General features: G+C 46.1%; 1 protein-coding gene across 3 annotated transcripts in view; it reads right to left on the minus strand.

Annotated features, from left to right (window-relative positions):
* The window catches only part of PAMR1 (peptidase domain containing associated with muscle regeneration 1), an 84,379-nt gene that overhangs the window by 45,225 nt on the left and 16,639 nt on the right, over positions 1–22,515 (minus strand). For 2 of the 3 annotated variants that reach the window (XM_081100446.1, XM_081100445.1), the window contains exon 3: positions 240–416. In XM_081100446.1, the coding sequence (XP_080956572.1) occupies positions 240–369 (130 nt within the window). In that variant the 5' untranslated portion in view covers positions 370–416. Of the gene's footprint in view, positions 1–239; positions 417–17,069; positions 17,305–22,515 lie in introns of those variants that run through there. The other variant, XM_081100444.1, reaches the window with a different exon arrangement.

A 22,515-nucleotide genomic window follows, 5' to 3' on the forward strand; every position in this document is an offset into this window, starting at 1 on the left:
AATTTGTTTGTTTGTTAAATCAATGAATGAGTATATAAATTCACAGTTTTATGAGTTTAACACTGAAAACACTGAACTCCTCCAGTTTCTCCAGTTAGAATGAGCTGAATTATGCCATTCTTAATAGGCATGGCCTCAAAGCCTCCTGATAGCTTCCCATCAGGGCAAGTGTTCAGCCTGTTCCCATTCATGACCTCAGAAAACGCAAGGCAACCTCAGGTCTCCCATTCCACACTCACCTGGGTGAATCAGGCAGGAGTCACACTCATTGTCCTCATTCCTGCAGCAAGGGATGGTATAACCCACAACTTCCTTCTTTCCAGGGCAGACGCATTCAATCTGATCATATTCACAGCACTCACGACACATGATATTCCACTCAGCTCCGGGGCAGGCTTCATTAATGACTGTGTACTCTGAAATAGAAACCAGCAGGTAAAGACAAAGGTCCTGGCAGGAAGGGGTAAGACCCATAAGTATTCTACTGCTAAAAAGCAACCCTGCCCTACAAATGTATTGCCCTGCCTGGATGATAGAGAGGACCCTATGCATTCTTCCAGGCCAACATCTCCCAAGTGGGTGGCTTACCTCAGAGGGTATTCAAAACCACCCATTGTGCATAAATGGAATTTGTGAGAACTGCTATTCATTTTCATTTTTTAATGAAGTAAGAAATCATGTTTTATCCATATATAATCTAAGTGGATGACACATACACATATATAATTTACAAGCAAATATACACCTCTTGAGTGCCTACGCTCATTTCTATTTTTGCTGGGGTGCATCAGGCCACGGCTTACAGTTACACAGGTGGTGCAGTGTACAACTCCAGGACCATTCAACGGCACAGCTGCCCAGCACAGCCCAGGCATTCAGGCCATCAAAAAAGTTTGGAGACCAGTCTCTAGATTAGGCCATTCAAGTGCAAGGCTGATGGCCAAGTAGAGACCATGTCATTCATTTCCTCCAAACCTGGCTCCTCCCTCTCGCAGCATGCAACTTTTATGGTATCTTCAAAGGGAAAACCAACAGAGAAGACAAAAAGCACCTTAATTAGTATGTTTGGGAGAATTTCAATGTTTTCCAAGGGTGAACTCATTGGCAGAACTTTATTCAGTCCCTAAATTCAACTGAGCATTCTTTCCCTTGAGAAAAAAAAAATGTACGTATTCCTTTCTGGGTAGCATTTATGTATTTCTTTCTTAAAACATACACACACCTTAAGTAAATGAAAAAGAAAGACCATCTGGCAAAATCTATAAGAGGAATCAGGTGGAGGCTGCCCAGACTAAGAAACAGACTTCGCTTTGATGCTTGTCCTTCTCCCATTCTCCATTTCTAAAAATGTTGCACAAAGATGACGACTGAAGCAGAAATAGGTCAGATACTTGAGGAAGAAAGTGAATCTGGCTTCCCTTTGAAGCGGTTTCTAAAGCCCTCTGGCAGGAATCCCCAACATGCTCTGTAGACCCTACTTAAACCCACCTTAGCATCTGCGGTGGCGTCTAACCCCCTGGATTTCATGGTTCAGTTTTCTATTTTCTACCGCTGAACTTGGAAGTCTGACACACTTGGTCATTCTTAATTGCCAACGAGGGCCATTTAAAGAAAGTATCGCCATCTACGCACAGCCTCATAAGAACATTCTAGCATCATACAAAGGAACTACTTGCATAAAACGCTATTTTCTTTTTTATCCGCAAACATTGGTGGACGAGCCAAGATCCTCACACTGGCATTTGGGAATGAATGACATCGATCACTGTGATTCTGTCACTACTGGAGGCGATGGTTTTAATGGCTCTTTCTGGTCTGGTAAATTCACCCTTCTCTTCCTCCCCACTGAGACAGGAAAATGCCCCCATAATATGAGTAAGAAATAAACACATAAGAGAAATAGTCTATGAGAAATATTTACTGCTGACCAGCTGAAGAGACTTAAAAACACAATAAGCAGACAAGAGCCATTTCCTGGATTTTTTCTCCACTTATTACAACATTTGCAGAAAAGGCTCACTGATCATTTGGCGTTAGCTGTACAAATGTCACGAATTTCAACATGGTGCTAAAGGCCAGGTCCAGAAACAAGGATTTAGAGAAACACCAATAGCACTAAGTTACTGAAGGTTTTCATATATGTATGCTAAATCACTTTAGCATTTATTTAGCTAAGGTGCTTTTATATTATTGATACAATTTAATCTTCAAAATGACCTGGTGAAGTAGGTAATACATTTTTTTTTCTTAAAAACATCTAGGCTAGCACGCCCGATTGTGGCTCAGCAGATGAGCATTGACCTATGAACCAGGAGGTCACGGTTTGATTCCTGGTCAGGGCACATGCCCAGGTTATGGGCTCGACCCCCAGTGGATGCAGAAGGCAGCCGATCTATGATTCTCTCTCATCATTGATGTTTCTGTATCTCCCTCTCCCTTCTTCTCTGAAATCAATAAAAATATATTTAAAACAAACAAACAAAAATAAACATCTAGCCTACCTCTTTGCTTTACCAGTGAGGAAAAGGGCTATGTAAAGAAGAAGCAAAGATTAATGCCAAAGGAGCTTTTTTTAGAGAATTGATTCTAGGGGGAAGGCAGGCCCACAGAATCCCAGGCCTAGAGAGGATGGGGCTGCTTAGGGGGAACGGGCAGGACAACCTCCAGCTTCACCCCTAATGGATTGAGCGAACTTAATTTGTCTTCCATACTTAACAACAAAGTCTTATAAAAGCTGCAAATAAATTTTATCCCATCATTGCTTCCCAGGAAATAGAGTAATCCCTCCTTATCCACAGGGGATATGTTCTGAGGCCCCCAGTGGATACCTGGAACCACAGACAGTACCAAACCCTAGGTACACTCTGCCTTTTCCTACACAGACAAACCTTTTCACTTCCAGGAAGCACTTCATGGCTTCTCTGCGGCATATCTGAATTGCCAGCATCATTACTCTTGCACTTTTGTGCCATTATTAAGTAAAATAAAGGTTTCGTGAACAGAAGCGCTGTGACAGCAAGCGAATCTGATAACCAAGAGGGCTACTATGTAAAAGTGACTAATGGGGGGTAGTGTATATAGCGTGGAGACCCTAGCCTAGACAAAGCGATGGTTCACATCAGGAGCGGGACACAGCTGGACAGCACGAGATTTCATCACACTGTTCAGAAGGGTGCACAATTTAAAGCTTATAAAATTGTTTATTTCTGGAATTTCCCACATAATATTTTTGAACCACAGTTGACCCGGTAATTAGAACTGCAGAATGTGTAACCACAGATAAGGGGGTGCTACTGTAAGCAACTACAGCAAAAATAACTCATGGAGCACTGCCCTGGGATAGACCAAGGCACTGAAAGGTCAAGCACATGCCACAATCACACAGCAAAACCCAGCTTACAGAGTTCCGGGCACCAGACACAGGGGGTCATCCCTAATTCTTCCACTGGATCAAATATTTTTTCTTTATAAAACTCAACATGTTTCAATATAAAAGATCTCTTGTGAAAGCTTCAAAAAAAATAAAATCATAAGAAATAAAAAGTCTTCAGAAGTATCCTTAATATTTTGTTGTCTATCCTTCCAATTGTCTTCTGTCAATAAGCACATATATATCCACAGGTAGATACTGACAAATGTATACACATGGTCTTCTCACCTCTCAAAACTGGGAACAGTATTTTTATTTAAAAATTGATTTTTTCAACAATTTTCAACCTTTTTTTATCCAATGGCACACATACACTGACTACTAAAATTCTGCAGCACAACAAAAAATGTATTTTTGCCGATCTGGCAAAAAGTGGGTATAATTTTGATTCACACCAAATGGCTATTGTTGTGTTGGCTGATGTCATTTTTTAAAATTTGATAACCTAAGGGAAAAGAGGTCAGTGCCCCTGACTAAATAGACAGGCATTGCATGTTTTAAGAATTCTCGCAGCACAGTGGATGATTTTAAATTGCTGCATCATTATCCTATGTGTGCAAGTGCTCCCCTCCCTCCTTTTTACAATCAGGGTGAGCAAATACCAAGAGAGTTGCAAAGTGCTTGGACATCCTAAGCTTTGCCCAAGCCCTTCTTCCCACAGCCACGCTCGGGACAGCCATCCTCCCGTCTCCTATCCAGAATGGGGAGTCCAGTCATGATGGTCCAGTTCTGGATATTCCAGAATTCACTTTGGAAAATGCAAGATCCTTAACCTCTTAGTCCTGTTTTAGGAATGGGGATGCCAAGGCAGTGACGACAATCTGAACTTCCGAACTGATGTCTAACCAGCACACATTTCTGACCAGCTGGCCCAAGTTCAGCTGGTGGAGAACAAATGAATGAATGAACGGGTCGGCTGTCATCACCATCATCATGACTCAGCACAGCCCCTCATCTGCCTGATGGTTTGCTGCAAAGCTATCCAATGCTCAACCATGTCTATTGCTGACAACATGGGGAACACTTAATCCCCCAAACAGCAGGGGATTAACGCCACAGAATGGTAGGGGGAGCAACTGTGTCCCCTTAGCTCAGTCTCTGAGAGCCACGTTTTCAACACTAGATTTTCAGGCAATATATGCTGACATGATGACTGTGAAGGCCGATCTGAAAAACTCAGAGGATTCTTTATGAAAAGAAAGGTCAGCCTGTTCCACACATGCCTGAAACATCAGTCATCCGATTAAAGGCCCAGGCGAGACCACCCCAAAGAAAAGTACTGTTATCATGTGTCCGCTCATGCTGGATGTTAGAAATCTGCCTTTGCATCCACCAAAAACCCTATAGCATCTCATCTAACCATACTTAATTAAAACCCCTACTGAGCTGTTTACTGTCCTGCCATCTTATAAATGAGACTAATGTGAGAGGGGAAAAAATGACATTATGAATCAGAGAGATAGGCACCTTGGCAGCTTGGGCCCCTCACTTATCCCCACTCAATCCTCACCCACTCTGTGCAATCTGAACTTCCCAACTGATGGCCAACAGCACACATTCCTGACTACCAGCCCACTCCACAGGGCCAATGACAGACAGGCAAATCTTGAGCAGGAGTGATTGGCAGACAGGGGCGACAAAATCATGACTGGGGCCATTGGGGATTTCCTATTTCCTCCTGAGCCTTTGAGAACCATGCCATCGCCAGTGACCCTCCGTCACAGCCTGGCTGGATTCCCAGTCTCAGTGACCTCGTCTTCCCCTTTCAAAGCTCCTCTTGCTAACGAGATAATGATAGCTGCAGAGTCAATGCCTTTATCACCCTCCCTTGGGAATCAGGAGTAAGAAAACCTTCAGTCGATTCCCTGGAAATCTGGTTTGTAGGCTCTTATACACTGGGGAGGGGAAGGGCAAAAATCAGTTTGCCGCTTCCTTTCCCTCCTCATCCTTTACTAAGCACACTGCTCTACACCGTGGCTCTTCATTCGTCCTCCTCTACTCCCTGGGTCTCAGAACCCACAGGGAATTTATCTGAGCCCCCAATGAGCATATACCAGCTCACTGAATCCTCACAGTCACCCTTCCAAGTGTTACTCTTTTCATTGAAAAGATGAAGAAACTGAGGAACAGAGCGGGGGGGGGGGGGGGGTAAATAAATTGCTCCAGGTGGCCCAGCATTCAGGTGAAAGAACAAAGATCAGAATCTAGCTCTTTCTGAGACCAAAGTCTTATTCCTTCCAACACACTACCTGGGTTCTACAGAGTTCACCCCTCTGACTATGCAGATTAAGAATGCAATACTGGGCCCTGACTGGTTTGGCTCAGTGGATAGAGCATTGGTCTGCGGACTGAGGGGTCCCGGGTTCGATTCCAGTCAGGGGCATGTGCCTTGGTTGCGGGCACAGCCCCAGTGGGTACTGTGCAGGGGGCAGCTGATCGATGTTTCTCTCTCATCGATGTTTCTAACTCTCTATCCTTCTCTCTTCCTTTCTGTAAAATATCAATAAAATATATATTTTTTTAAAAAGAATGCAATACTGGCGAAGTGGACACAAGCCACCCAACTTTTAATCCTGAATCTGCCCTTTGCTTGTGCTGCTAAACAACAGTGGACAAGACACCTTGGTGCAGCATTTTCTCCACATCTCGGGAGGATGGACACAGATTGATGGAGTTGTTGATGTTCCTGTAGTTGAAGAAGACAGTGGCTTTGGAAGAAAAACTGCATATGTGTCAAGACATTACCATTATTCTCTACAGAATAAAACACCATCACATTTGGCGAAGACACCAATGGCGAAGGGAGTGAAGAGCGTAAGAGGGTGAGTAATACTGTCTCCTCTGGAGGCCCCCACACACGTGGCATTTTCAAGCAGTCTGCACATGCTATGCTTTGTTCATGGCTTTCTGGGTTTCTCCCCCTTGCTTCCAGATTTCCTAGTCACATTTTTCCACTACCCTCTTTTTAAATGCCTATTTAAGTAGGACATACCTCACCCCTGCTGCTTCTCTGTTAGAAATAGAAATCACACATCCACAGCCAAAGGGAACAAAACCCAACTCTAGCGTCTTAGAAGAGTCCCATTTGCCATTTTCTTCAACAACTGTGTTAATCCTTGAAGGACAGCTGCTTCTGGGTTATTTCAAAGGTTGTAATATGAGCTCAGTAGATCTTATGTTTTTTATTAGCATTGGCTACTAAAAAGAGACTTTAATATTACATTGAAAAGCACTTGGCCACAGAACTCAGCAAATATAACAACCAAAGCATTAGAATAGCTAAGTTAGAAACAAAAAAAACTTAAGTTATACCCTAAAAATGTAATCTGGATTTCCCCCAATCCAAGAACTTTACAAACAATCATGCCTGCTCCCCAATCTTCCAGACTTTTTAACACCTTCTTTCTGAGTCAGCGTGTCAGGGCTACACGGGGGTCTTGGTCAACCACATTTACCTCTTTGCCAAGAGCTTCCAGACTAAGTGTCATTGTCTTCACATCTGGGTTCCCTGATGCCAGGCAGAGGCCAGATTCTCCTTCTACCGGAGGCAGCTGGCCAACAGCAGATGTAAAGTGTGGAGAGACGCTGAGCGGGTGATGCATTTATAATGGTATGTCCGATGGCTCACTAAGCCCTGAGCTGGCAGCAGCTTCACACAGGCTAGCCCTCATTATAGTTACCTCCTCCAGCTCTGCACGCTAAAACAAGGAGAAGGGGGACTTCTTGCCTGAGGATTCCTGGCTGGCTTCACCCTTGAATCACAACAGGTGGTCATAAGCAACGTCTCATGTTTGGGAGGAAACATCATTGACCCAGAATCACCCATTCTTGGAGACGCCAGGCCCTCAGCCCCTGCAAGAATCTACCAGTGGCTCTACTTCAAACACAGAGAACTAAGGCAAAGCACAATAAAACCAAGGGGCAAAACAAGTCTCAAAGAGATAAATGTATGGTGAATTGTTAGGGACTTTTTTTTCTTTTTCCTGACAGAGTCACAGATGAATGGAATAGGGCTACAGATGAAGCTGAAGTGGGCCTTGAGAGGACCATGTAACTTCCATTTTACTATCTATAGAACACCCAGTATTTTCCCTTTTCAAGTCCTTATGAAACTTGTACTAGTGGGAAACATAGCAGAAAGCAGAGTAGATGACTTTAATTTCCTGAGTACTCCCTTTAAATAGACGATCTCATTTCATACCTGCAATAAACCTGTATTGGAGACACTGTTATCCTCAGTCTACAGAGAGGAAGGTGGTAAGGTCACACTGAAGAGCTCTAGCAACTTGCCCAAGAAAATCAGCCATAATGGTGGAGCCAGGATTCAAACCCTGGCCCTCATTTTTAAACATAATACTCTATATCCCATGTATAGACATACACATGCATGCACACCTACATGTATACATACCCACATCTATACTTTTATTCTTTCATGTATACATGTATTTGAACTTGAACACACCCACATCGAGACATCTGTCTCGATGGCAAGCGAGGGCTGAATCTCAGGGGTTACTCAAGTCTACTGAGGCAGAATAACCTTTAAGGAAACAGCCGGTTTTATTCCTCACTCATTGCCACTGTAGTCACCTACTCTGAAACAAGTCTGGGCAGAGGAAGGAGGCAAGCAATGCTGGGGCCAAGGAGAAGCCGTGTTGCATGACAACAAGAGAGAAATATTTAACAAATGCAGGAACACAGTAGCCCCAGAAACAGCAAGCAAGGGGTTGATGAGCAGTTCAAGCTCACATGCTGTCACCATGGATACAGCCCCAGTGTAAACAGCCCAGACCACTGCTGGGTGGTGCAAACCAAGGTCATGGTGACTGGGCTATACCAGAACTGGCAAGATGGGGGTTAATAACAAGGGATTAGAAATAAGCGGCAAGCGCGCGCGCGCGTGTGTGTGTGTGTGTGTGTGTGTGTGTGTGTGTGTGTTAGAGAAGGAGGGGGAGGGGAGAGAGTAACTGGTGATGAACTGGACCTTGAACTGTGTCCCCAGGGATTAGAAGAATGCTCAAATATTCTCATTTTTTAAAGAGTAGACAGTATGGCTGTCACCAAAGATACAATCTAGTCAGGAAGTCCAGTCACAGTTCTTGTCATTCCCAGGACATCCAATGATCCCAGACCATCCACATCACTTTAAGCAACTCGAACACAAGAAATGAGTTTCCTCCGTGAAACATGCAGGTCAGTGCTGGAGAGGACTTGTCTCACCAAAACATGGCGTGGATCATCTCCCTGGTTCTTTCAACGTCTCAACAAGAGTTAAATGTCAAGGACACCAGACTGCCTCCCCATCCTCAGCAGAAGTCTGAAGAGAAGTCCACGTCTTGCAGACTTTCAAATTCTCTTCTTACCCTATCCTCTGTAATAACAAGATATTCTTCAATGTTTTATTCATTATGGGCAAGCGACCAGCGTTTTCCAAACTCGATTCCATGGAGCACCAATTCCCCTGGTTGGTGTAACGCAGCAATTTTCAACCTTTTTCATCTCATGGCACATTATTATTTAGTAAAATAATTACTAAAATTCGGCAGCACACTAAAACATATATATTGCATTGTTTGCTGATCTGACAAAAATGGTATAATTTTGATTTATTCACACCAGATGGCTATTGTTGTGTTGGCCGTTGTTTTTTTACTTGATAATCCGGGGAAAAACAGGTCAGTGCCCCTGACTAAATAGTCAGATACTGCATGTTTTTAAAATTCTTGAGGCACACTGGTTGAAAATCACTGGTATAAGGTATTATGTGCAAAACGGTTCTGTGGCCAAACAACTTTGTACAAGGCTAATAACAGCTTTCTTTATTACAGGGCTTTGTGGGAGTCTGTAATATACTTTGTACATAACCCCCCAGGCTCGTTTCATCATAAAACCCTGGGTTTGTCTGCTTCTCTTCGCTGCGTATCTCCCGAGATTGTAGGTTTCAACACCAGGCTGGACCATAAGCTCTCTTAGCAGGCTGCGAGTACTTCAAAGAAAAGGACTTTGTCTTACTCATCATGGCACCTCCAGCACCTAGGGCTGGGCCTGGTGCCTGGTAGGTGCCTGATAACGTTTGCTGAATAAATACATGAATGTGGACTCGTGAACCATGCGTGATTCCCAGGGAAGGTTATTTGTGAGAAAGACTGATGTTAGAAATATGTCTCTGGCTGTGGCCTTTTGGAGTCTCTATTTTGTAGTCCAGTTAATCTACTGGGTTTATTACTGCTGAGATTTTTTGTTTATTGCAGTTTGTATCTCATTTCCATAAAGGAATGCTCACTTGTTCTGTTCTACCAGCGAGTGGGCCAGAGGAGCCAGCCTTGCACAGAAGGGAGGTCGAACACCATTTAGAAGCAGGCAGTCAACCACCCACTGGGAGGCAGAAAGCCAGACCAAGGAGCCCTGCAACAACGATTCTTCACACCAGCCAAGCCCTTCCTTCTGCTTCCATCCAGGTGACCCCAGGGTATGTTGGAAAATATGGGAGTAGATATTACCAGCTAGAAGCTAAGCTCAGGCAACTTGTCCTAGAACATCTCAGGTGATCTCCACCATCACTGTTGACTCCTGAGGCGGGATCCCATGATATGGGGCATTAACTGATCATCTCCAAAGGAATCCTATGAAATAAATGGACATGGAACTGGGTTTGAAAAACATTGATATCTTAATTCCTCGAGTCTTCAAACAATTCATTTGATTTGAAGTGAACTGGGCCCACCTCCCCGCTCTATCCAGTGGTTTTCCATTAAACTGGCTGGAAATCTTTAACGGGTCATGAATTCAGCTTGTGAGGACACATGCTGTGTCTCCCCATAAACTGAAATTGCCTGAATGTGGTCCTCACTCTGTTCTGGCAGCAACAGCCCTGGTTTTCCAATCACCAAACCAACTGACCAGACTTCTGCTTGCACAGATACTTGCTGCCAAACCACTAACTCAACCCTCTGCGGCAGCCAGGACCTCTGAGAGGGCGGTGGTGAAGATGCCCACACTTCAGGAATAAAGGCTTTCCCATGTCCAGGGGCATAGGGAGACAGAATAGTGTCTTCATTTGCTGCTCAGCCAAGGAGGGGGTGGGGGGTGGGTACACTTCTCTTAACCACGTGACATAATACCTTAGACATCAGTGTCTAGTAGAAGTTTAAATGAACTGGTTAAAACCCATAAACCCATCTTAGTATTCATGGAAAGGGATCACATCTCCATCCCCTGTAATATTCATCAACTGTGTTATGTGAAAAAAGAATAAAGAAAAAAAATGCTCCCCTTTACTGATGCCAGGCCTGCTCCTCCCGTTCCATAGCCTAAGCGTTTGTACACTGATGGCCTTGACAGAATAAATCCATAAAGGAGCAGGGCTACAGAGTGTCAGGGCCAGACTGGAAATGTGTCTCATCCTTAATTCTGACCCTCAGCAAACAGAAGACACATGATTTTTATTTTAAACGGTGACCATGGGACAAAGAAATTCTCACCTCCCACATCTAGTCAGAGAGAGATGCATGATGCTGGGGACAGCTAGCCCAGATACTGGTTGGACTTTTGATCTGTGTATGAGCCCCATTTCCTTTAGGAAATGGCTCCTCTTGGGTTCTATGAGTGGATACTTTCTCTGTGACCCTGGGGTGTTGATGTCTCTGTCCTTTCTCCCACATCCACTCTGCCTCTGGTGAGTCAAGGACCTTACTTGGGCCATTTTGAGCACTTGGACTGTCCAAGGGATAAATGGGTTTCTTTACTAACGTCAAGGTCTCTTATGATTTGGGTAAAATACTCTAGTTGGACCTACTTCTTACTGTAGCAGGGTTGTGTAGTGTTTCAGGGCATAAACTGTGAAGTCAGACCATCTGGGTTCAAGCATGACATTCAGGTATGTGACCTGGGCAAGTACTGAACTGCTCCTTGCTTAAGCTCTTCATCTGTGAACTGGGGATCATAACACCACTACCTAGGTTTGTTGAGAGGATTAAATAAATACATATAAAGCATAGAGGAGAAGGTGGCCTGGTTTTTACCACAAACTCAATACATTATTTCAGATCAGGCCCCTTAGGTCAGATAGGATGGGAGCATCCTCCAAAGAGATTTCCATCATTGATGTTTCCCTCATCAAGGGTGAAGAATTTGATGTGCAACCCAAACCTATTTCACTTTCAACCTACCACCTAACCCTACCTACCTTACTTTCAATCTGCTACCTACCCCTTCCTACTCTGCTCTCAACCTATTACCTATCCCTTCCTACTCTGCTCTCAACCCACATAGGCTCTGCACCTGTCTTGCTGATAACTACCACCAGGAAAAATGGAAGGAGTAGGGTTGAGTGGGGGAGCAGTAGTAAGTCCCATAGGTTAAGAGAGTGAAACATCTCCAGCCAACACTCTGCCTTCCTTGAGTGGTTTTGTTTACAGATATGATGCTTGGTTTTCCCTCCACTTTCACTTCTTCCTCTCCATTAGAAACCTAATGCTTTGGCCTAGAACATGTGATGACTGACAAACAGAATTCCTTAAACAGAAACCAGGCTTGGAATCTGATAGACTTTCTGCCACTGCTCTGGTAGCTTTCAAAGCTCTGGCTGACCTCTGGGTCCTCTGCCCTGGAATTCAGGAACTAGAAACTGTAAACACTGCATTTTCCTCTCCTTTAACATAAAGTAAGAGGAGAGAGAGCTGGGCTCTTGTGACTTTCAAATATCCACTGAGTGAAGGTGACAGGTCCTCCCCCGTGTGTGTGTGTGGGGGGGGGGGGGGGGGAGGCGAGCACAACCGTCCCTCATTTATCACCGAAATGAACTTTTCCCGATTTGCACAACCCCCCGCCCCCGCCCCGCCCCCAAATCAAATGCAACTTCAAGAACTAGTCTCAGGGGAGCCAGATAGACAAGTTTTCTCTTGCATCAGGATTGGCCGCCCCCAGTGGGGCAGATGGAAATAATTTTCAGACTTAAGGCCAGTCATTCGGTCCCCCAGACGTCATCATCTCGGCCATTTCTGTAGCCAGATGTAAGTAAGTTGCAGTCAAAACCGCAGTCCATGCCAGTGGCACTCCAATGCCCTCCTGAGACTTCTGGATAGTTCCAAGGGACCTAAATGCTCCAGGTCACCTCTGCTTCTAGGCAACCATGCCCATGCTTTGTCTGTCGCTTACAGACCCAGACATAAAGCCCAGCTCTGTTCTCAGTTTCCACCAAAAGCTCACTCCCAAGGACATTCATAAGAGTAAGACATTTTACCAAAGAGTTAGAGCTCGTAGAAAGAAGTGAGATCATGTCCCATAACACATACATGTAAAATATATTCGCATTCCTACTTTTAAAAGACCAGTCAGCTGGTCTCAAACCTTAAGACAGTGATGGAGAACCTATGACACGCATGTCAGAGGTGACACGCGAACTCATTTTTTTGGTTGATTTTTCTTTGTTAAATGGCATTTATATATATAAAATAAATATAAACCTTTGTTTTACTATGGTTGCAAATATCAAAAAATTTCTATATGTGACACGGCACCAGAGTTAAGTTAGGGTTTTTCAAAATGCTGACACGCCGAGCTCAAAAGGTTTGCCATCACTGCCTTAAGAGCTTGATTCACTTGCGTTTCTCCCCATTCAGCACTTGGCTTTCCACCTTCCCTCCTTCACTCTTCCTTTCTGCCCTGTACCGCTCAGGAATGGAGGTCAAAATCTCAAGTGTCAGTAGGGACTGGAAGGTAACACATAGATGGGTTGAGAAGCTTGGGTGTCAAGCCATAGAGAGGACCCAGCCTGCCTCAAAGCATTCAGGTTCAAAACATTTGTAAGCACTGTGTCCTACTCAATATTTCTTTAGACTGCTTGGCCTGAAGGCTGCCCTGCCCGTGAGCTCTACAGCGTCTCTTTGCCATTCAGCCAGCCAAGACCGAGCAGCAGCGTCACCAAAACCAGAGCTATACGGGACTCTCCCCTCCCACCCCCATGTGTGTCCTGAAGCCTTGCTAAGGTTAGATGGGAGTCAGCATCGTTAACTGATCCTTTAGATGAGCAAACTAAAGTCAGCCAGGTACCAGGTGAGCTGGAGCTCAGGACAGTTGGGGATCACTGCAGGCTCCACTCATCTGCTGTGTGTTCTCATTATATTATTTTTGTGGGAAGATATATATCACACACTTGATATTTTTAATCATTCTTAAGGGTGCAGTTCAGTGGCTTGCACAACCACCACCACTGTCCATCTCAAGAACTTTTTCATGATCCCGTATAGAAACTCTATGCCCATTAAACAGTAAGTCCTCATTCCTTCCTCCCCTGACCCCTGTCGACCACTGTTCTACTTACTCTCAATGAATCTGGTCACTCTAGGCACCTCATATAAATGGTATTGTACAGTTTTTGTCTTTTCGTGTCTGGCTTTTTTCACTTAGCATATCTTCAAGGTTCATCCACGTCATAGCATGTGTCAGAATTTCACCCGTTTTGGGGACTGTATAATGTTCCATGGCATGGATATGCCATGTTTTGTTTGCCTGTGGATGGACATTTTGGATTGTCACCTTTTCGCTATTGGGAATAATGCTGCTGTGGACACTGGTGTACAAACATCAGTTCAAGTCCCTGCTTCTGCTTCTTTTGTGTATATACCCAGAAGTGAAGCTGCTGGATCAGATGTGTAACTTCTTGAGGAACCGTGCCTGTGTATCCTGGAGCAGGTCATGAAACCTCTCTGAATCTCATCTGTGAGACAGGGAGAATCACAGCACTACCTCAGTGGGGTGGACTGGGAATGACTTCATGTAAAGCATTTGGCTCAAAGATGGGGCACATCACAAACCCTTTTAGGTGCTTAGTCTCATTGTCCTCTGAATCTGAAAATAAACTCATAAAAATTCTCTAAGAAAACAACAAAGACCCAGTTGGCGTGGCTCAGTGGTTGAGCGTCGACCTATGAACCATGAGGTCACGGTTCAGTTCCTGATCAGGACACATGCCTGGGTTGTGGGTTCAATCCCCAGTGTGGGGCATGCAGGAGGCAGCTAACCAATAATTCTCTCTCATCATTGATGTTTCTATCTCTCTCTCCCTCTCCCTTCCTCTCTGAAATCAAATTTAGCAATATTTTAAAACAAGAAAAAACAAAGTACTCAAACCAAATGATCTCTAAAGTCACTCCCAACTCCCAAACTCCATGATCCCACCATTCAATTATTTTCCTGTTGGAGAAGCCAGAAGTTTTCGGAGTATATCTCAGGGAAACTCCCTCTCCATGGTCCCCACAAAAATCCACCCCTGCCAAGAAGGCCCAATTTTCATAGCTCTCTCCTTGGAATTTGCTAACACATCCCATTAGAAACCAACATCTAATTTTTCTTGCCACTCCTTCCCCTGCTTTCTTTCCACATCCCCTCTCTCAGCTCCTTCTCCTGCCCGCTAAATAGCTGTGTTTCAAATCATCCTCCCCCGTTGCCTTTACGCTTCGTCCCCTCCACAAGCTAATGTCTGTTGGAAGCAACGCTCATGGAGTTATCCATATTAAGGTTTCATTCCCAAGAGTCACATATTTTAAATGAGTTTTTCCTCTTGGGCAGAATCCTGCTGGCAGAGCTGCTGCTATTTGGTGAAGTCAGTGGAGTTGGGTTTCTCCCTCACATGCTATTTATGTTGGGTTATCGCTTGGCCTGATGTTTGGCTTCTCGTCCGCCAACATGTGTCCCCTGCCGATGAGCAACCACATCCCCTGAGCCATCCGGTGGATGCTTGCGTTTCATCAAGCACTCATTTTAGAAAAGCAATTAGAGGAGCTACGCTTCTCTTGCCGGGGCCAGATTTAGAGTCCAGCAGGGAGGGGACTCATTCACTGCTTAAAGAAATATTTTCCTTCTCCTCGCCATCCCTCCGCCTGCCCTCTGAATGTGAGCGCTCACCAGCGGAGCTATCCTCGCTAGACACTGAGAAGTTGCCCTGCGGTTCAGCCCGCAGCTCGGCTGCCAGGAATCCACGCACCCTCCCTGAAGTGTTTCCACAGCAGAAAGTAAAAGAGATTCTCAGGTCGGGAACAAATGGGTTTTTCAGATCATGGGCAAGAAAAAAGGTAGCTGAGCTTTGGGTTTGTTTTTTGTTTTTTTTGTTTTTTAAAGTTTATGGGTTTGAGATGTCTCACCTGCCACATTATTGAGAGAGAGAGAAAGAGAGAGAGAGAGAGAGAGAGAGAGAGAGAGAGAGAGACAGGCTGATCCGAGCCCTGGTGCTCCCAGTAGGAACCAGGTTCCTCTGGAGTTGGCCTGGGGGCCACCAAGCCTGGACAGGTCAGGCTCTAAAAGGGAGAGGTGGGGCAGGGGGCAGTCTGCATGGGAAGCCGTCACCCTACTGCAGGGCGAGTGTCTGGGTTATCGGCCCCTCGTGCCCCCCTTCTTTCTTCACTATGGTCGTTCACTCCAGATGAGAAAAAATTCAAATGAAACCCTCTGTCCAGCTTGAGAGGAAATCACCAAAATTTCACCAGCGGCTGACAGCCTATGGGGAGGTGGAAAGCATTGACCAAAGTGCAGCTTTTGTCATGAATCTTGACTTTTTGTTTACTCTTGGGACACTTGCCAGCTAAGTGCAGCAATGGAGCACCCAGCTCTTGGTAGAGCCCAGGTGACAGGTAACCAGCCCAGGTGACAGGTAACCAGCACAGGTGACAACTAACCAGCACAGAAGGTGACAGGTAACCAGCACAGAAAGGGGGCAGCGAAGCTCACACACTCCCTGCTCCCATGCAAAGCTGCCCTGTTTTGTCACATCCGCGCATTTCCACCTGCCTTACCGCAAGAGGTCTCGCCTTACCTCCTGACACCGCCCCCCCCAGAGCCATCCATTGTAAGGACAGAAGCTCCTGAGAAGCCCCCTTTCCCTGCCTGCCAGCGAGCAGTCACAGAACAAGCCTGCCAGTCCCTCGCTTCTGCTCCAGCCTCAGAGGCTCCCAGAAGGTCCGGGTCTGGTTTCAGCGCACTTGCCCCGGGAGTCCATTGGACGTGGGTTTGTGGCTCCGAAAATGACACATGAAAAAAAAAACACACACAGAGAAGCCAGAACTCCTTCTACACAAACAATGTGTGTCCCCAGAAACAACGTGCACTTTTAACCTCAGCCTTTTCCTCCTCCTCCTCACTCTTATCAGGAAGGAAATGTGTGTGCCAAGCGAGGAAACCTCCCAGGCCGGGATCTGTCCTGAAGGGATGTGACAGTAACATCTCACCAAGCAGGACACCCACCGGCAGGCACGCCCTTGAGGCACGCCCGGCTCCCGATTCATTTCTCTCCTTCCCACTCGCCTCTGAGGGGCTCTTTCTAGGAGAAACTTGGCTTTTGCGGGTCAGAGTGGGTGACTCAGGCTGGATAGACTCCTGGAGGTAATTTTATGCTATAAAAAACTAAGACAAAATAAAACAAATGGATAAAACTGGAGCTGGTACCCCTTCGAGAGGCAGTTTCAGTCCCACAAGCTGGGATGACAAAACCAGGTCACATTCTCGGGAAGGAGGCAGGCGCACCAGCCAAGACCCCGCAGCCCACCCGCAGCACCAACTATTGGGGCCCCCCAGGCCCACTCCCTACAGACCCCAGAAAGGAGATGCCTCCCAACTGGGGTGTCCTGCCGGCTACTCACAGTACCTCTTGGCAAGGATGAGATGAGTAGAAGCTGCAGGAAAGTGAGCCCCAACTGCGTCCACCAGCCCAGCTCCATCGTTCCTGTGGCCGGTGCCCCGAGTGACTGCGGGGGAGGGACTGCGTGGGCCGGTGGGCAGCGGTTCTTACAGGGACCTCCCCAAGTCCCTGTTGAGCGGGAGCTCCGGTTTCAGCTCGCCAGGCTCTCCCATCCTCATCGGAGGGAACCACCTTCAGCGACAGAGCTAAACGTCAGCCCAAACCTCTCCTCTCTGCTGCCTTAACCCTTGCGGGGCCTGGGGAGGTGTGGCCACGCCGCTGGGAAACTCAGGCTGGGGCTGAAAGGGACTGCTGCAGGGAAGCTGAGGGGGTGGGGACGGGGAGCAACCCAGGTCCCACAAGGCTCCCTGGCCAGGTTGAGAGAAGGGGACGGCTGGCAGGTCAGGGGTGGCTGGATGGGGCAGAGGTAGGCGGGGCTGTAGGGCAGATAAGGTGAGTCCTGAAGAATAAAATCCAGCCACCCTGGGCCACTCTTCCTCTTTTTTTATGCCCCTACCCATTCCCTCACATTTATGCCCCTACCCACTCCCTCCTCCCCACCCCCATCCCCAACCCCACAGTAGCCTGGGATGGAGGCTCCACTGCCTGCCATGTGAGTGTCCTTGTGGGAGGAGGCACTGGTGATGGAAGGAGAAAGGGAGCCAACCCCTACCTCTCTCTTCCACCTCTATCCCTTCTATCATTCAGGTCCAGGGCAGTGGGGAGGTTTCCCTGAGCTGGGGGAGCTTGACCTGGGGACTGAGAGAGAAGTAGAGTCTCAATCCATGGAGGGGATGGGGAGAGCTTTCTAGTAGGAAAGACTAAATTTGGCCAGCGCCACTAGGAAATAATTATTGTTTACAAGTTTATATTATAATTTTATTTATTCTTTTCCCAAAAAAATCCATGGCAACATATATCATGAAAATGTGTGTGAGCCCAGCTGGTATGGCTCAGTGGTTGAACATCAACCCATGAACCAAGAGGTCACCAGTTTGATTCTCAGTCAGGGCACATGCCCAGGTTTCCAGCTCGATCCCCAGTAAGAGGTGTCAGGAGGCAGCCATGGATGTTTCTCTCTCATATCAGTGTTTCTCTCTCTCTATCTCTCTCCCTTCCTCTCTTTCTAAAATCAATAAAAACATTTGAATTTTTTTAAAATGCAAGTTAAAGATTTATACATATACTAGAGGCCCCGTGAAGGAAATTCGTGCATAGGTAGGGTCCCTAGCCCTGGCCAGAAATCAGGGCCCATCTGTGGGGCTACCAGTGGGGCAATTGGTGGACCCTGCTGGCACTTGCCTTGGCTGGCCTGGCACTGCCTGCTCGCTGGTCCCGCCCCAGCCACCACCACCAGTTGCCTCCCTCTGCGGGGCGACTGGGAGGGCGATCTCGACCCCCCCACCCCCCCTCACACCCGCCTTGGCTGTTCTGGGGCCTGTGGGCTGGGGGCAGCTCCTGCATTGAGCATCTGCCCCTGGTGATCAGTGCACATCATAGCAACCAGTTGTTTCACTGGTTGTTCCACCATTTGGTCAATTTCCATATTAGGCTTTTATTATATAGGATATGAACAAAAGCCAACCTGAAAGGATAGACAATATGTCTAGTTTGGATGTGGCAAAGAGCAGGAAAAGAGGAAGGGTGCGGCCCAGGGTGGTTGGATTTTATTCTTCAGTTAATGGAGGGTTGGCAATGTAAGAGAAGTGGGTGCTGGGCCCAAAGTAAAGTCCTAGGAAGAGAGTGTCACCCTGATATCCAGACTGAGGGATGGAGCAGGTCAAGACTGGCAGAGAGAGAGCAACTGGGCCTGTGGACGAAGGCCTGGAGTAAGGAGTAAGCAATGGGAATGGAGGGGAGGAACTTGAGGAAGGGAGAATACCCTGGGCCCAGGACAGCCTGCATGGGCAGGGGCCCTGACATAGGTGCTCCTCTGGGGGAGAAATTCCTAAATCCCAGCCCTGCCCCTGAGCTCACTGCAGTGAAGTAACTGAAAGGATGAACTCAGCAGTCAGGGACCTGGGTTCAAGTCCTTGATTTACCACTTTCTGACTACCTGACCTTCAGCAGGCTAGCTCCCTCTCTGAATCTCTGTTTTCTCATCTGTAAAATGGAAATAATTATCAAACCCACTTTGTAGACTGTTGGAGGGATCTGATGAGGTTATGTCCACAGGCCTTTAGCCTAGGGCCTTGCTCATAATACATACTTGATGAACATTAATCATTATCTGAATTATCTTCCCGAGACTGACCTAAAGTATTCCCATGTTATGATCCTCCTTCCTCACCCTCAACTTCCAGGAGTATCTTTCCATCCAGGTGAAATTTGTTTAGAACAAGCACCAGGAGTAGCCTTAAAAGTGGGGGCCATACCAAAGGGCAGCAAATCTAAGCAGTGGAGGGCAGAGGTTATAGAGGGGAGCTTTACTTTGAGGGTAGTCAACCAGCCCTAGTCCTTTGGTAAGGGGAGTGGGGAGGTGACTTAGTTTCCTAACAAGAATGGGTATTACAACCTCTTAAGGGTCTGTTTCTACCATCAACTGACAGTTCCACTTCCTTTTTCCCTTGTCTTCCGTGGTCCCTATCCACACACACAACCTCATCAAATATACCCCATCAGGGTGAGGCCCAGGTGATGAACCTGACTGGCTGCTCCCTGAGGAAGTCCCTGGTGCCAGGTGTTTGCCTCTCCAGGCTTACGGGCCTGGGTACTGGCCCTCACTTCTCTTCCTGGGCTGTCCTACCCACAGGAGTCATTGGTTCCTATTGGGCTGTTGTACTCCTTTGGGTTTGCAAATTTCCTGGGGCTCTGGAACCTCGAAGGGAATTTTCCAGAAGGAATAGGACACTTTTCCCTGGGGACCATCATCTTGTTGAACTTTACAATAAACCGGGGCTGCTAGAGGACGAGGGAAGCTACTATGACTACGACACAGAAAAGGGCACAGTTTGCCAGAGGCCATGCAGCCCTGCACCAATTCAGCTTCCTCTCCTCCCATCATGGTCAACTCAATTTTTCATACCAATAGAGTTTAGTCTTGTTCTAAATCCAGTGTTCTTAACCTGGGTTTCATGAAGTCTATTGAGAGGGAGTTTTTAGAGGGCCTCTGAACCTTTGGAAGTTATAGGCAAACATTTTGCATGTTTTTTTTGTTTTCTTTTTGAGTAAGAGGGAGCCATAGCCTTCTTCAAGGGGACCTGTAGCTCCCAACTTTTTAATGACTGATCTTCATAAGTTGATACTGAAAATTTGACCAAATATTTGTTGAATTTGGGGAAAGTAATTTATTATATATAATTATTGAGTCTAGGCTATAAACTGCACAATGGGTATTGGAGAATCTCCCCCCCCCCCACACCACACACACACACATACACACCCATTTTTATATTTCTACCTTAAGAGCATTTGCTCTGAATCACATTGCCTAGTGTTGAATCTAGCTGGACCACTTACTACCTGTGCACACCTGGGCAGTTATCTCACCTATGATGGCCTTAGTTCTTTCATCTGCTAAGTGGGAAGAATAATGGTACCTGCCCAAATAGGATTGGAATAAAGAGCTCCAATAGTGCCTACACACTCAGTAAACATTAGCTGTTTTTATTATGGCTATCTTTCCCTCCCGCCTTCACCTTCTACACCCACTTCTGGGAGAAATAAATCGCTAGAGAGGCCATGGGTGTAAAAAAGCAATGTGTCATACTGGGAAGTAGGGAATGATACCTGGAAGTAAGAATTATTTACTTGAAATCAATACTGAGAAATCCACAATTGGCGGTAGTAGATGGAGTCAGGCCACCCATTTAATTACAAGTCACAATACCCACTCATTTTTTCATGAAAAGAAGAGGCACTTAACAACACCTGTACCTTTTTCAGTGCCACCAGGAAGGCTGGTTGTACGTGAGCACACAGAAAGAAACAGCAGAGAAGGCTGTCCTGTGAATATCAACAGCTCCCCATTCTTCAAGCCGTAACTTGGGCAGATCAGCCACTGAGCAGCAACCATACAGTGAGTGGGAAAGCCAGAGGAAAGAGCTGGGTGGAGCTGGTCTGCAAACCTGAGAGAGGCATCCCAGACTGCTGGCAATTAAGTTTGGTTTCCATCAGTTACACAAAACACAAAGTTCAAGTCAACCAGGGCCAGAGATGGAGAAGGGTCGGTCTGTGGAAAGACAAAGGGCCCTTCCACCGGAGCCTGCTGTAACCGGCCCCACCAGGGACGTCTCCAGCTCTAATAAATACCGGCTGTTCACCTACACAACAAGCAATAATGTTCTGCCTCCAGGTCTGGCTCAGCTCCACTCTCTTTCCACTGGGAGCCGGGCAAGGGGGTAGGTGCGTCTGTGGTTCTTTCTCTGGCCACATTCTTCTGGCTCTAGGTCATTCTTCATGCAAATTGCTAAAAGCCAGTGAGCCTCCCTCCTTCATAGTCCATGTGCTCCTGAATCACTCGGGGAAACCTGCTCTTGACTTCCCTATGTATATTTATACACTTCAACTAAATACAAAGTGTTGTCAGTTCTGCAAATGAACTGCAAAGCATTTCAAAGAACACTGGCAAAAATAAAATAAAATAAAAAAATCTGACCAGAATCCAAGTGTCTAGCTTAAGAGTTACATGCAGTTGAGCCATTTTGGGTGATGAAGGAAACCAAAAGTAGGGTAACTCGATGAGAAGGCATCAATAGCACAAAGACACCGTAGTCAACAGACCCCGGGACAGATCAAGGCTCTACTACCCACCAGCTGTGTGAACATGGGCCTCTTAGAGCCTCAGTTTCCTCAATTGTAAAAAAGAGGTAATGACTACCTTTAAATGTTGGTGAGGAGATTAAAATGAGGCTAGCGTATATATGGCAGCTCAATCAATGCTGACTATTATTATAACTATCAATGAATATATAATCTTAGAGTTTTTCAAAAAAAACCCCTTTCAGGTATTTAACTGAAATAAAACTTAATAGGTACCATTTTCCTTGGGTCCGGTGATGTAAGTTAGGTTAGGTTCCTATAGTGAAACAGATGCCCCTCTGAAAAATATATTTCCTTGTATATTTATGCTTCCATTTGGAGGTCTAGGTAGAGTGTGCATTTGTTTGAAGACAAATTGAGAGGGCCCTGTCCAGGTATTAAAAAAAGTATTCTGACACTTGTTAAAGACAATAAGGAAGACTTTAGTCAAGGGACCACTGCAATGGGATGCTGTGGTAGGGGAATGAGACTGGGCCTAATTCTGAAGACAATAAGGAAAAGTGGGAATTTACAGCCAAGGAGTAGGATGGGATCAGTGGGTGGGAAATTACTAACAGGAAACATTCAGGGTAAGGGGGCATTCTGGCTGAACTGTTTTGATAGGATTCTTGACGAAAGCAGGCCAGGGTGATCAGGTATCCTAGGAGATGTG

Source organism: Myotis nattereri (genome assembly GCF_964212035.1).
Source record: "Myotis nattereri genome assembly, chromosome: 9".
NCBI classification, from domain to species: domain Eukaryota; kingdom Metazoa; phylum Chordata; class Mammalia; order Chiroptera; family Vespertilionidae; genus Myotis; species Myotis nattereri.